This window comes from Sturnira hondurensis, unplaced genomic scaffold, assembly GCF_014824575.4.
Source record: "Sturnira hondurensis isolate 20B ecotype Veracruz unplaced genomic scaffold, ASM1482457v3 Scaffold0020309, whole genome shotgun sequence".
In the NCBI taxonomy this organism is placed as follows: Eukaryota; Metazoa; Chordata; class Mammalia; order Chiroptera; family Phyllostomidae; genus Sturnira; species Sturnira hondurensis.
This window is the reverse complement of record NW_028092940.1, coordinates 541,700-554,263: the sequence shown is the minus strand read 5'-3', so window position 1 is coordinate 554,263 and position 12,564 is coordinate 541,700. Positions and strand designations below refer to the sequence as shown.

The window sequence follows — 12,564 nt, the reverse complement described above, 5'->3', positions numbered from 1 at the left end:
TCCTTTCTCTCTAAAAGATAAATAAATAAAATCTTTTTTAAAAAATTCAAGGTTTAGCCAATCTTAATTTTAGTCAGCAGTGTATTTTGTTAAATAATGGAGGTTGGGGAGAATGTATGAACTGAGATTTGTCTTTTGTCTGACGGAGATTTTTAGGGACTCTTCTTGATTGGTTGTCATTGTTCAGGATTGAAGTGACCTAAAGTTAATGGTTTTTAGCTAACTGATACTTTAATTCTTTTCTCCTCTATAGCTTTCACAAAATTGATCACAGTAAATGGACAAGAATATCATCTTCAACTTGTAGACACAGCTGGGCAGGTAAGTCTTACACGTGCATCTAGCGGACCCTCGCAGGCTCCTTGCAGGCTCGTGACATCTGTCATTGAAGAGCGATGGCCATCTACTCAGTCCTTTCAAAGTCACTAATGGCCGTTTTTCAAATAATTAACTCGGTTCTCTACTTCAGAATTGTTTTAAATGCACTTCCAGTGTTGTGGAAGGCCTGTGGTTACTACAGGAGAGGGGTTCTGGTCCCCGAGCGCCCATCAGAGACTCGGGTGAGTGCCTCTTCCCCTGCGGTGTGTGTGCCCCGCCCTCAGAGCAGAGTGCATCCCTCCTGGGGTGCACACGCGAGGGACAGTGTGTGATCGCCAGGGGAAGGGCTGTCCGTGTGATTGGCTGGACAGTTGGTAATTGCCAGAGGCTGAATAACCCAGAAAAGACACTCACAGGTTGATATGGAGTCTGGCTTGCCGGAGGAACTGCCTGGAAGCAAAGGGTAGAGGAAATGAAGCGAACGTGAAGGGAACAGAGAAGCCCCTTTCTGCCAGCCTCCGGCCCCCTCACCGAGGCCCCCTGTCCAGCCCTCACGGAGGCGGTTCTGGTAGGCCCCAGGAGTCAACTCCCTGGAGGGGCCGTGGGGGGGAGTTGCCATGTGGTTTCCATCCCCCCACCCCTCTTACAACCCACAGGAGTGACCCGCGGAGGTGCGTGTGGGGCCTCCCTCGGCCTCTGCTGTGCAGGTTGCCTGTCCACGGCCAGGTGGGGGTTCGAGGGCTGCTGCCACAGGGAGCGCAGCTTGTCTTGTGCATCAGCGTAGATGAGTCTTGGGCAGATGAGTCTTGGGCGGGGCTGGTACGCTGTTCTCAGGTTTCGCTCTGTTATGGGAGGGGGGAACACAGGTGTGATTACAGTAGGGCAGCAGGCAGAACCAAGAGCCCTAGGCAAAGAAATAGGGCCTCGCCACTTAGAGTGGACGGGCATTATCGAGATTCCAGTGTGCCTTTGTGTCTTGCTTTTGAATTTGCATTGAGCTCCCGGGAAGTGGGGGTGTGGCTGGCAGTTGCTGCGCCCGCCCTGTAATGACCCTGTCGGAATGCGTTTCAGAATCACCCCGGAGGCCAGCACTCCACAGTGGTCTGCAGCGTGGGCTCCGTGGTTGCAGTGCTTGGGTGTCCTTGCTTTTCTCCCTGACCAGTGACCACAAAACAGGCAGGGAACTTTGCATCTGTGACGTGGTGACAACTGTAGTGTGTGCCTTCTCGGGCTTGGTAGACAGACGAGCTGCAAGAGGGCTGGACAGATCCTCGTGTGTGGATCTTCGACACTCCTGAGGCCAGCGCAGTGGCCTCGCAGTGCGGCTCCATCCATGTCAACACGTGGGTGCAGACATTAACAGGCGTGTCACACTTGGAGGAGAGCTCTCTTTGTAGCCCCTTCCCTGGCGAGAATGTAACTTTCCATCCGTTATCGCGATCTCGGTGGGAGGGAGGCTCCGCTGGGCTCTGAAGCAGGAATGTGCGCCCGGCCGTCCCACTCCTGTGACTGTGTCACAGGCTCACAAAGTGGCCCACGGGCCCAGGGAGCTCAGGGAGTGAGTGCCCAGTGAGGACAGCCGAGTGCAGCCCTGACCAGCTCTGTTCGTCTTGCTCTTTTGGGTCCTGTTACTGCCAGATAAGAGTATTTGGAGAACTTTCACACGAAGTAGATCCAAATTTAGCTGCTTGGAATAAATTGTGCTCGGTGCAGCTACCCGTTCTGAAAGGCCATAGTCGCCGTTAGGAGACAGGGGAAGAAAAGGCCCTGCTGGTGCGTACCACTCACTCCTGTGGGACCTGGAGGGGCTGGTGCTAAAATTACTGCTCGAAGGGCTGCTCAGAAATTGGATGTGGCCCAGGCTGGTGTGCCTCAGAGGGCTGGGCGCCGGACTGCGAACCAAAGGGTTGCTGGTTCGATTCCCAGCCGGGGCACGTGTCTAGGTTGCAGGCCAGGTGCCCAGTTGGGAGTGTGTGAGAGGCAACCACACACTGATGTTTCTCTCCCTCTCTTTCTCCCTCCTTTCTCCTCTCTTATTTATTTAAAAGGAAATAAATAAACTATTTTTAAGTAACCTGGTCAGTTTTTTCGCTAGCTTGCACATCTTAGGGGGAAAACAACAGAGAATGTGTTGCTTGCTGTGTATAAACGTGGGACAGCAAGTACTACTTCCGTGGTTGTTGGTGTTACAGCTGGCCCCGGGGCCCACCCAGGGAGAGGGATGAGCAGAGTGAAATACGCAAGTTGGTTGTTTTGGTTTGTATGAAATACTTTGTTTGGGTCTAATTTCAGTAGATTCCATGGCAGGTGAGTCAGTAACAGTCAATTTTGTGTCAAATTCACCTTCAAGAAAAGACTATTAACTTATTACTATTAAGTTTCTCTTAATAGTAATAAGTGTACTTGTTACAGAAATAAAACAGCATGAAAAGGCAAACAGGAAAACGTAAGTTTTCTTTTCCGCTCTACTCCCTTAGCTCTTCCCCCAGCAGCAGCCCCGGGACCAGCTTCCGGCATCTGCTTCCAAGCTTCTTCCTGCGTGAACATGCAGGTGTGGTTGTCAGGGTGGGTTGCTGGGTTGCTTGGTCGGTTTTACCGGGCAATGTAGCTCTCCGTCTCCCTCTCGGAGCCAATTCCGTGGCGGCACATGAAGCCCCTTTTTCTCTCCCTATGGCTACACAACACCGCACTGGTTGGGTTTTATTGTCATGTCACTGTTGGTCTACAGGTAGGTTGTCCCCAGTCCTGCTCCCACCGATAGCACGGCCATCACCTGCGTCACTTTAGATAGGTGGTGTGCGGCGAGACCGTGCCTGGGTGTGGGGCTGTGAGGCCATGGGCGCACGGTTTGCGTTCTCCCCAGCAGTGAACCGCCAACATGACGCGTTGCTGGGTTTTGTGATGTCTCTCGGTCTGCTAGGGGAAAAATCAGCATGTGTCGTTGTATTCGTGTTTTCTTTACTGTGAAGGGGTTGAGTCCCGGCTCCCCGTGTTGGAGGACACGGCTTGCCTTTTCTGTGAGCTCACCTGCCTGTTCACGCACTCTCCGCTCTTACTGATGGGCAGTTGGCCTTTACTTCCTGGTTTGACATACCCCGTAATATGTGAAGAAAACTAGCGTTTTGTATGGGGATCTGAGGTGGCAGGTTTTGTTTTCAGTTTAAACTCTCCCACCTACTGCACCGCTTCAGTTTTCATCTTTAAGCCTGATTCCTCCGGAATCCATTTGTGCTGCTGTGGGAGTTAGAGACCAGCCCAGCCATTCACCCGCAGGTGGCTCTGCGGGACTGTTTCCCACGTGCTGCTTTGTATCCGTAGTGATGTGAAGTGCCACGTTGTCACGTACGTAGTGATGTGAAGTGCCACGTTGTCACGTACGTAGTGATGTGAAGTGCCACGTTGTCACGTACGTAGTGATGTGAAGTGCCACGTTGTCACGTACATAGTGATGTGAAGTGCCACGTTGTCACGTACGTAGTGATGTGAAGTGCCACGTTGTCATGTACGTAGTGATGTGAAGTGCCACGTTGTCACGTACCTGGTTCCCACCTCTGCGTGCCTCTTCGTGGATCTTTCCCTCCGCTCCGTTGTGAGCCAGCACCGCAGGTCTTGATTCCTGTAGCTTTACGGCTCCCACCTGCCTCCCAGGTTTATTTTCTTTGTCGGAAAGTCTGCTTTTCCTGCAGGATCACGTTACATTTGGATGTTAACTTAGGGTTCGTTGATGGGTACCCTCGCGGCTCTGCCTGTCCTTGCTGAGGACTGCCACGGTGTTCCCCACGTTTAATTCTTTTATCTCGTAGGAGTATTTTGAGATTGTCTTCAAATGAATCATGTATTTTTGTGTCCTTTTTGGTTGTCGCTACAGCTGAAGGTTTTTTTCCTCTCCTGGACCTCTAGTTAGTTGCTGCTCGCACCGCGCTCGCTCCTTGGATATGATTACTCTCTTCCTTATTTCCATGTCTTCCTTCAGGGGAGGGGGGGTGTGATGTGAACTTTGGATACACTGTAGCTGAGCTGGTGACTAAAATCGTTTGGAATTTTGTTTTTGATTTGGGTAGAAAGATCTGTCATTCCATTAACAGTTTGTTTTTAAAAACACTAAAATGAATTCAACTTAACAGTGGTGCTGATAAGGAAGACAAAGGTTTTATTTTGCACAGGTGGGTGAGCTGCGCGTGCAGACCTGCTGTTTGTCTGATGGTGATTGCCATTTACCCTGTCCCAGAGGCGACAGGAAAAGCACGCTTTTCCTGTTGTCTTTAAGAGACACACTGCCACAGGGCAGCAATTCAGGGTCATCGTGAACTCGAGGCACACCCATGCCGCGGCATGTGGAGTTCACAGGCGCAGCTCCTGCATGTGAGCGTGACTTGCTGAGGTTTCTCATAGCAGCGCTGGGTCTGTGAGGTGCACACGGCCAGACTGCGGCGGGAACGCGGCGTCTGTGCCGGACAGCAGTGCCGGAGGCGGGGCCGGGCACGCCGCTGTGTTTGTGCTGCGCACCTTCACGTTTCCTTCCTGGGGCGCACCGTGAATAGCTCCGTCATGCTCAGAAGTCGCGGCACGCATGCGGAGTGAGTGTGGTGTGGAGCTTCTCTCCTCCTCCTCTCCCTTTGGCGCTGGTGGTCACCAGCCAACAACCCGTAGCCCGGGGCCGGGCCGCTGTGACTCGCACGCAGAGAACAGGCCACGCGTGGCATGGCCGCTTTGCGTAGAAACCACAGGGACCAGTGGCGTAAATCACTGGCGCTCGTGTGTTTTCTGTGGGGTCCAGGAGGTGCTGGACTTTCCATCCACGAAAGGAACCACGGACCCTCCGTCTCTTCCTTCATTCTGCCGACCGCCTTTCCCAGGACTAGGGGGTCGTCGGCCTTTCTGGAAGTCTTGGGCTCGCCCAGACCCATTGTTGAGCAGGGGCTTACACCACCCCCAAACTGTTCTTATACGGGTCTTGCGTGTGTGGCCACGTTTCTGAGATGGTGCTATACCCGCTTCTTGTTGACTTTGAGTCCTTTGGCCAGGACACTTGCGGGAAACGGGGTGACGGTTGCGTGTTGTGCCAAGTGCTGTGGTTTCTCTCCCACAGGACGAATACTCCATCTTCCCGCAGACGTACTCCATAGACATCAACGGTTACATCCTCGTGTACTCCGTCACGTCGATCAAAAGGTAAGGCCGGCCCCTCCTCCTGGAGAGCGCTTGCTGTGCAGCGGCAGCGCGGCGTTCGTAAAGGACTTGCTGGAACTGGAGGCGGTGACAGTTAGGCTTCGCTGCTGAGCCGAGTGTGTCGTGGGGCAAGCAGGCAGAGGGAAGGGGTCGCCCTGACCGAGGCCGGCACTGATGGACTACAGTAGTCCGTGTTCTTGCCTCCCGCTGCCGGACAGGCCGGGCTCGGCCGCGGTCTGCGCTTGCGCGCTGATGGAACAGGAAGTGCACAGACCCACGGCCTTTCTCTGTGTTTCCGCCACGTTGATGCAAAACTGGGCTGACCGCTAGGTCCCTCTGACTGAGGAAGGTTCAGAGACTAACCTGTCTGCATAGCGTGTCAGCCCGGTGCTAGACTCTCCCTGAACTGCCAGGGCGGCCGCCGGGCACATGTACCTGCGAGCTGTGGGCAGGAAAAAGTAGAGGGATGCTTTGTGCTCAGTCTATTCTGCATTAAAATAGTGACTCTGTGACATTGTCTGTTTTTCTTACTGACACTTTACATAATAAACATTCAAAAACATGACCATTAAGTTGGATGTCTGATCTCATACGTTTTCTTTTCTAGTTTTGAAGTGATTAAAGTTATCCACGGCAAATTGTTGGATATGGTGGGGAAGGTGCAGTAAGTAGTAACATTTTCTCTTTCTCCTTGTGTGTGCTCGTTCTCATTGTCCCTTCTACACAGTCAGATCTGCCACTGACTGGTTCCCTGTGGCTTTGTCCTTTATGTTTACAGGATTCCCATTATGTTGGTTGGGAATAAGAAAGACCTACACATGGAAAGGTATGTGGCTTCTGATTTATGAAGTTAAGTCTAATCGATCCCCTCCCTGAAGATCCAATTTTCATTCTCATCCTGGGGCAGGAGCCCGTCTAGTTCTGCACCTCCATGTGCAGAGGCGGGGCGACGTGTGTACGCGAGGGCACACACTCTCGTCTGCCCACACTGTGGGGAATTATCTTTGGTTTCTTCTGCCTTTTGTGGGAAGCAGCCTCTGGAAAGACAATGGCAGCATTCATTTGTTCGACAAACCCTTTTTTGAGTGCTGGGTCAGGGTTAGAGCGATGGGGCCCGCCCCTGGAGTCTAATTCTAGAGAGCCGGTGCCGCTGTCTGCGCCCCGTGGGCCCGTCCAGGCCAGCCCTGGCCCTCAGTGCGCACCTCGCTCTTGGACAGTGGGGGCTTGGGAGGTGCAGTTGTGTGGTGTGTGCAGGGAGGGCAGCTGGAGCAAGGGCACTCCCTTAAGACAGTGTCTGTCCCGTCCTTAATCGGGCGTGTGACAGACACTCCAGGTTCCTCTGGAGTGTGGTGAGGGGTCCGTGCAGGCCCTCCTGGTGGGCCTCTCCCAGGGCACCCCCACCAGCGGGAACTGCAGCCTCAAACCACTGCCCCATCTCCGTGCCCGTGGGCTGTGAGCACCGAAGGGGGTTGTACCGTGTGAAAAAAGATAAAACAAAGCGCTCCTCTGTGTCAGAGCCAGGCTGATGATACAGAGCAAAGCACAGGTCTGCTCCGTGAGGAAAAGCGTCATAAAAATGGTGCCTGTTCATAAATCCAAATAGATGTTTTGTATAGTAGAGAACAAACCTCTTTAATTAGAATGTGCTTTTTTGTTTAGGGTAATCAGTTACGAAGAAGGGAAGGCGTTAGCAGAATCTTGGAATGCAGCTTTTTTGGAATCGTCTGCTAAAGAAAATCAAGTAGGTATTTTTCAGACTCATCTGGCACCGCATCCCACCAGCCGCAGGCCCGAGGCCCTTGGTGTGTCCGCACTGTCTTCGCCGCTCCTGTTTCATCTTGACCCTCCGTTTCCTGCAGCGGCTGTGGGGCGCCCTAGAACAGGGGTGTCCAACCTTTGGGCATCTTAGGGTGCCCACAGGGGAGAAGGGCTGTCTTGGGTCCCACGTTAAATACACAAACACTAACGAACACTGATGAGCAAAAAAAAGGTCCGTGCATAATTTCTGTGAGATCCCCCTCCACAGGTGATCAAAGGGTTCTCACGTAATGGCTCTGATTATGCTTACAGAGCAAAACATTGGTTATTTGTGTTTTCTGTATGCATTATATATATATACACCGTGGTAAAACTGAAGCCACGCATGTGTACAAATAGCAAAAGTATACGTACGTTTATGTGATGTTGTGACACGTGACGACAAAAAGACCCTCATGACGTTGTAAGTGAATTTGCGGTTCTGTGTTGGGCCGAGCATTGGACACCCCTGCCTCGGGCGGTCCTGTTTCTGCCCTCCTTCAGTTAGTCTTCCTCTTACGAAGGGGCCCGGCACATCTGTGGGATGGTGAGACTGCAGTAGTGAAGGAAATGCTGCCCCTGTGACCATGTGCTCCCGTTTACCGTGAATGCTTTATACCAAAGGCTGGTGTGGGAGTGCGTCCACACACAACTGGGGTGGAAGAGGGACCGTGGGCAGAGCCCAGTATCAGGAGGCTCAAGCCAGCCCCGGGGTGGGGTTCTGGGGACAGTTGTGGACCGAAGAGTCTGCGTGGGCCTGCTTGGCATCTGGTCCCAGAGCCCCTGGTGTGACCCGAGTTTGGCTAGCTGGGGAAGTTGGCTCGGCGCAGTGACGGTGCTGGGCTTGTGGACGTGCACCCGGCTCTGGGGAAGGCAGACCGATTGTGCAGGGGCCGGTCCCACAGAGTCGGCGACTGGTGCTCTCAGGTGGGGCGAGAGGCGGGCGGAGAAAAAGAACAGCCATATCTTCTCTCTTTTTTCCTTTTTTAAATATATTTTATTGATGATGCCATTATAGTTGTCCCATTCCCTCCTTCACTCCCCTCCACCCCCCTCCACCCTGCACACCCCTCCCCCACCATTCCCCCCTTTCATTCATGTCCATGTGTCACAAGTTCTTTAGATCCTGTATTCCCCATAGTATTCCTGCCCTCCCCCTGTCTGTTTTCTACCTACCATCTATGCTACTTATTCTCTGTACCTTCTCCCCCCTTCTCCTCCTCCCACTCCCCTGTTGCTAACCCTCCATGTGATCTCCATTTCTATGGTTCCACTCCTGATCTAGCTGTCCTCTTGGTTTGCTTTTGTTTTAGGTGTGGTTGTTAACAACTGTGAGTTTGCTGTCCTTTAACTGTTCATATTTTTATCTTTTTCTCTTTTTTAAATATTTTATTTATTTATCTTTAGAGGGGGAGGGAGGAGAGAAATATCAATGTATGGTTTCCTCTCTCGAGTCCCCCGCTGGGAACTGGCCTGCAACCCAGGCATGTGCCCTGACTGGGAATCGAACCGTGATCGTGTGGCTCACAGGTCCGCGCTCAATCCACTGAGCTACACCAGCCAGGGCTATCTTCTTTTTCTTAAATAAGTCCCTTTAACATTTCATATAATAAGGGCCCGGTGGTGATGACAGCCCCCGGCCGTGTCACGCGGTGCTCCGTCCCTGTTCTGGCACCCCTGCGGGCCGGGGCAGTTCCTCCGAGGCAGGTGGGGAGAGGCCAAGAAGGCCCAGTCCCCACGCAGAGCCGTGAGCAGTCCTCCTCCAGCACACGCGGCGAAGCCCACTGCCTGCGTCTACTCAGTTGGGGGGGTGGCTTTGCCAGGCTTGCGCACGTGACCAGAGGCCAGTTCCTGCAAACTGCTGGGGTCTTTTATTGATGGATTTCCAAGAGTAGCCTGTTGTGATTTGTGTTACTTGCCAAAAAGTAGACGTTTTAGAATGGGCTCTCCTCGGAGGAATTAAGTGTCACTGATAAGAACTTGATCCACAGAACCGTCATCCCATCTGTGAGAAGGCTGCGTCACGGCCACTCAGGGAGGGTGGGTGCTCGTGGTTTGGGTTCGCTTGATGCAGAGGCCTCCTGCTGTGGCCCCACGATTCAGTGGGCGAGGGTAAACCCTGATGGGGCCAGGTCCCGCGGACAGGTGGGGGAATTCTGACATTCCTCGGAAAGCCAGACCAGCCACACCGTGTTCCTGTTGAGAGTTCGGTGTGTCGTTCTGAATGTTTCTCCATGTGTGACTTTCAGGATGGAGTAAGTGACGCGCCTGCGGAGCCGTGGGACCAGGGGGTTGGGAATGTACAGAGAGGGAAGGCTTACGACCCCGGGGCCTCAATCAGAAAGGGGCTGGGCCTGAGGCCAGCCCCGGCTTCCTGCTAGCCAGAGAGAAGGGACCAGAGTAGCTGAGCTACTGGTTCAAGGGCACGGTCAGTGTGCGTGGGGCCTTTTCTTGAATGGCGATTCTGGCTTGCTGGTGACGTGTGAAACAGGCTCATCCGCTGAGGGCGGGGGTGGGGGAGGCTGTGGAGGTTTGAGGGGAAGGGAAAGGCAGGAGACTTCCACTGGGGGGACTGCATGAGGGACAGAGCCGACTGCTGGCTGGGTCAGGGTCCTGGAGGGCAGGGAGGCCTTTCGGGGCATGCGTGGGATTTGGCACTGGGAGGCAGCCATGGGCCGAGAAGGGAGCTAGCCTTCATGACCATGACAGTGGCCCCGGCACCTCCACTGGCGTGAGAGCAAACAGGCCAGTCCCTGCCGTGCGGGGCATTGTCAATCTGGGGCTGTTGGGGTGGGAAGGGAGGGGCGGGGCACGGGGCCTTGGGGAGGTGGTTGGCGGTGAGGAGGTCTAGGACTGCCCCTCGAGGCTTCCAGAAGCGGGGTTCCTGTTACCTCCATGAGCACATTTAAAGGACAGGGACTGGCGATTCTGCCCTTACTCAGTCTGGTTCAGCCGGGAAAGGACTTCCTGTCCTGAAAGACAGAGCTCCGCCTGTGAATGGCAGGCAGGGCTGCCGAAAGCACGAGGGGCTGGGCCCTAGGAGGGACCGGAGGCGGTGCCACAGCTGTGTCGGAAGGGGGGGAAGTGGCGGGGGGGAGCGACTCAGTCTACGTGTGGCTCGGAAGACCCAGGGCTGGAAAGTAGCATGTAGCTCCTCTCTGTGTGAGGGGTCATCTCCAGGAGTTTCACGGGGGTGGCAGAACAGTCTGGGGGAGGGTTGGTGAGGGTAAGGAGAGCCTGCCTGCCCTTCGGCCCCACTGTGCCGGCTCATCTGGGGAAGGAGGAAGGAGTGTCGGGAGGAAATGAGAGTCTTCAGGAGGGGGTCCCTGCTGATACAGGACCTGAAAATCCAGAGGCACCACGGAAGGGGTGGGAGGGCTGGCATGGCAGTAGGAGGTGGCAGATGGGGACCAGAACCGCGTGTGCTCCCTGTGGTGACCGATGGAGGCGGATCAGAAGCTGGGAGGAGGTTAACTCTGCTCTCAGGTCCGGTGGTGGCCCAGCCAGCATGAGTGGGGACGGAGGAAGGCCACCCTGGAGGTGGCCTGCGGGTGGGTGGCCGGCTTCTCCAGGCCCGCCTGCCCGGGCAAGGGCATTGCTCAGGCTCCCGCCTGTAAAGCAGCACAGCACGGTTTGCTCTGTCTTTCAGACCGCTGTGGACGTTTTTAGGAGGATAATTCTGGAGGCAGAAAAAATTGATGGGGCCGCTTCGCAAGGAAAGTCTTCCTGCTCGATGATGTGACTCCGCAGCGGTCCGAGGACACTGGGACCCGCCTGTGCGGAGACGCGGGCTGCCCGATCAGCGGAGACAAAGTCGGCTTCGCTGTCCTTCTGGTAACCTGAGAGATTTCATCCGGGTCAGAGCTTTCCCCGCCCACCCCTCAGATTATGTTGGACTCTGACTCTGTCCACATGAATTCACTTCCAGTTTCAAATTTTAAGCAATCATATTTTCAATTTATATATTGCATTTCTTAATATTATGACCAAGAATTTTATTGGCATTAATTTTTAAGTGTAGTTTGTTGTTTAAAATAATGTAATCATCAAAAGATACATATTGTTACACTACTGTTAACTAGGCTTCCATATATCAGTGTTTATTTCATTGTTAAATGTATACTTGTAAATAAAATAGCTGCAGACCTTAGTGCCTCGCACTACTCTGTGTGGCTTTTCTGGAAGGAACCCTCGTCCTGTGAGGGCTCTCCCTTGGCCCCCGGGAAGGCCCAGCTCGGATCCAGGGGCAGGTGGGGGACGCGGCTGTGACCAGACGCAGAAGCGAGCGGGGTCCTCGGCTCGCCAGGCTGCAGGGACTGGCAGTGGGGGTGCGGGGCCAGGATTGGGGTGGCCAGGCGGCCTTGCGGCTCTGTAGGGTAGGGCCGACACAGCCCCCCCCAGGCTTTCATGCCCCCCACTCCTCTCAGCTTGTCTGCTCAGCTGCTTGAAGGGCAGGTGACGCCTCAGACACTCACTGTTTCTCCTTGTGCTTAGCTTGGTTCCACGGCCCTGGACCGACAGACATCCCTGTCCTCGGCCCACACGGCCAGAGTTCTGAGCAGGGCCTCGGACTTCCTCGGGCCTCAGCCCCACGCCTCCCACTCTGTGGGTGCAGCGCAGAGGCGGGGGTTGACTCGGGGGGGCTGCACCTGCACTGCAGGTCGGTTCCCACTTTTTAAATGATGCCCCATCCGTTTTCTCAGGGCCATGTCTAACATGAGGAAATGTTCCTATTAATAAAATGCAATTTTGCTGTATGACTACTTTTTCCATGAAAAATTGTTTTCTAGAACACACCACCTTTTGGATCTTTTGTTTGTCTCTTCATTCCAGGATAAAACTAGATCCCTAGAAAACCTCCACAAACACTCCGTTTTAAAATAAAAGCGAATGGGACGGTGTAGTATCATCACTTCTTAACAGGGATTGCTCTCGGGCCTGACACTGTCCGGCTCCCTGTACAGGGCCGCAGGCAGGCAGGCCGGCCCGGTCACCCTAGTGGGCTGCTTCGCTGGGAAAGTTGCCCTGTGGAGTGCAAACTTCCAGCAGCAGATTCATAGTGGAGGTGAGTTCACTGTCCCAATGTGTTCCTTTCAGGGCCGGACCTCCCGTCAGTGGTGTGGTATTCCTTTACATCAGTGGTCCCCAGCCTGTTTGACCCCAGGGACCCGTTTTAAGGAAGACAGCTTTTCTCCCGGGGGTGCGGGGCCATGGGAAGTGGGGGCTGGAGGCGGAGCTCAGGGTGTCCTGTGAGGCTGGCCGGCCACTCCCCCTGCTCTG

General features: G+C 54.1%; 1 protein-coding gene across 1 annotated transcript in view; it reads left to right on the top strand.

Annotated features, from left to right (window-relative positions):
• The window catches only part of RHEB (Ras homolog, mTORC1 binding), a 36,517-nt gene extending 25,083 nt beyond the window's left edge, over window positions 1-11,434 (top strand). The window contains exons 3-8 of the mRNA XM_037029471.1: window positions 254-321; window positions 5,408-5,490; window positions 6,095-6,151; window positions 6,266-6,313; window positions 7,147-7,228; window positions 10,934-11,434. Of these exons, the coding sequence (XP_036885366.1) occupies window positions 254-321; window positions 5,408-5,490; window positions 6,095-6,151; window positions 6,266-6,313; window positions 7,147-7,228; window positions 10,934-11,026 (431 nt within the window). The 3' untranslated portion in view covers window positions 11,027-11,434. The remainder of the gene's footprint in view (window positions 1-253; window positions 322-5,407; window positions 5,491-6,094; window positions 6,152-6,265; window positions 6,314-7,146; window positions 7,229-10,933) is intronic.
• The last annotated feature ends 1,130 nt before the right edge of the window (window positions 11,435-12,564 follow it).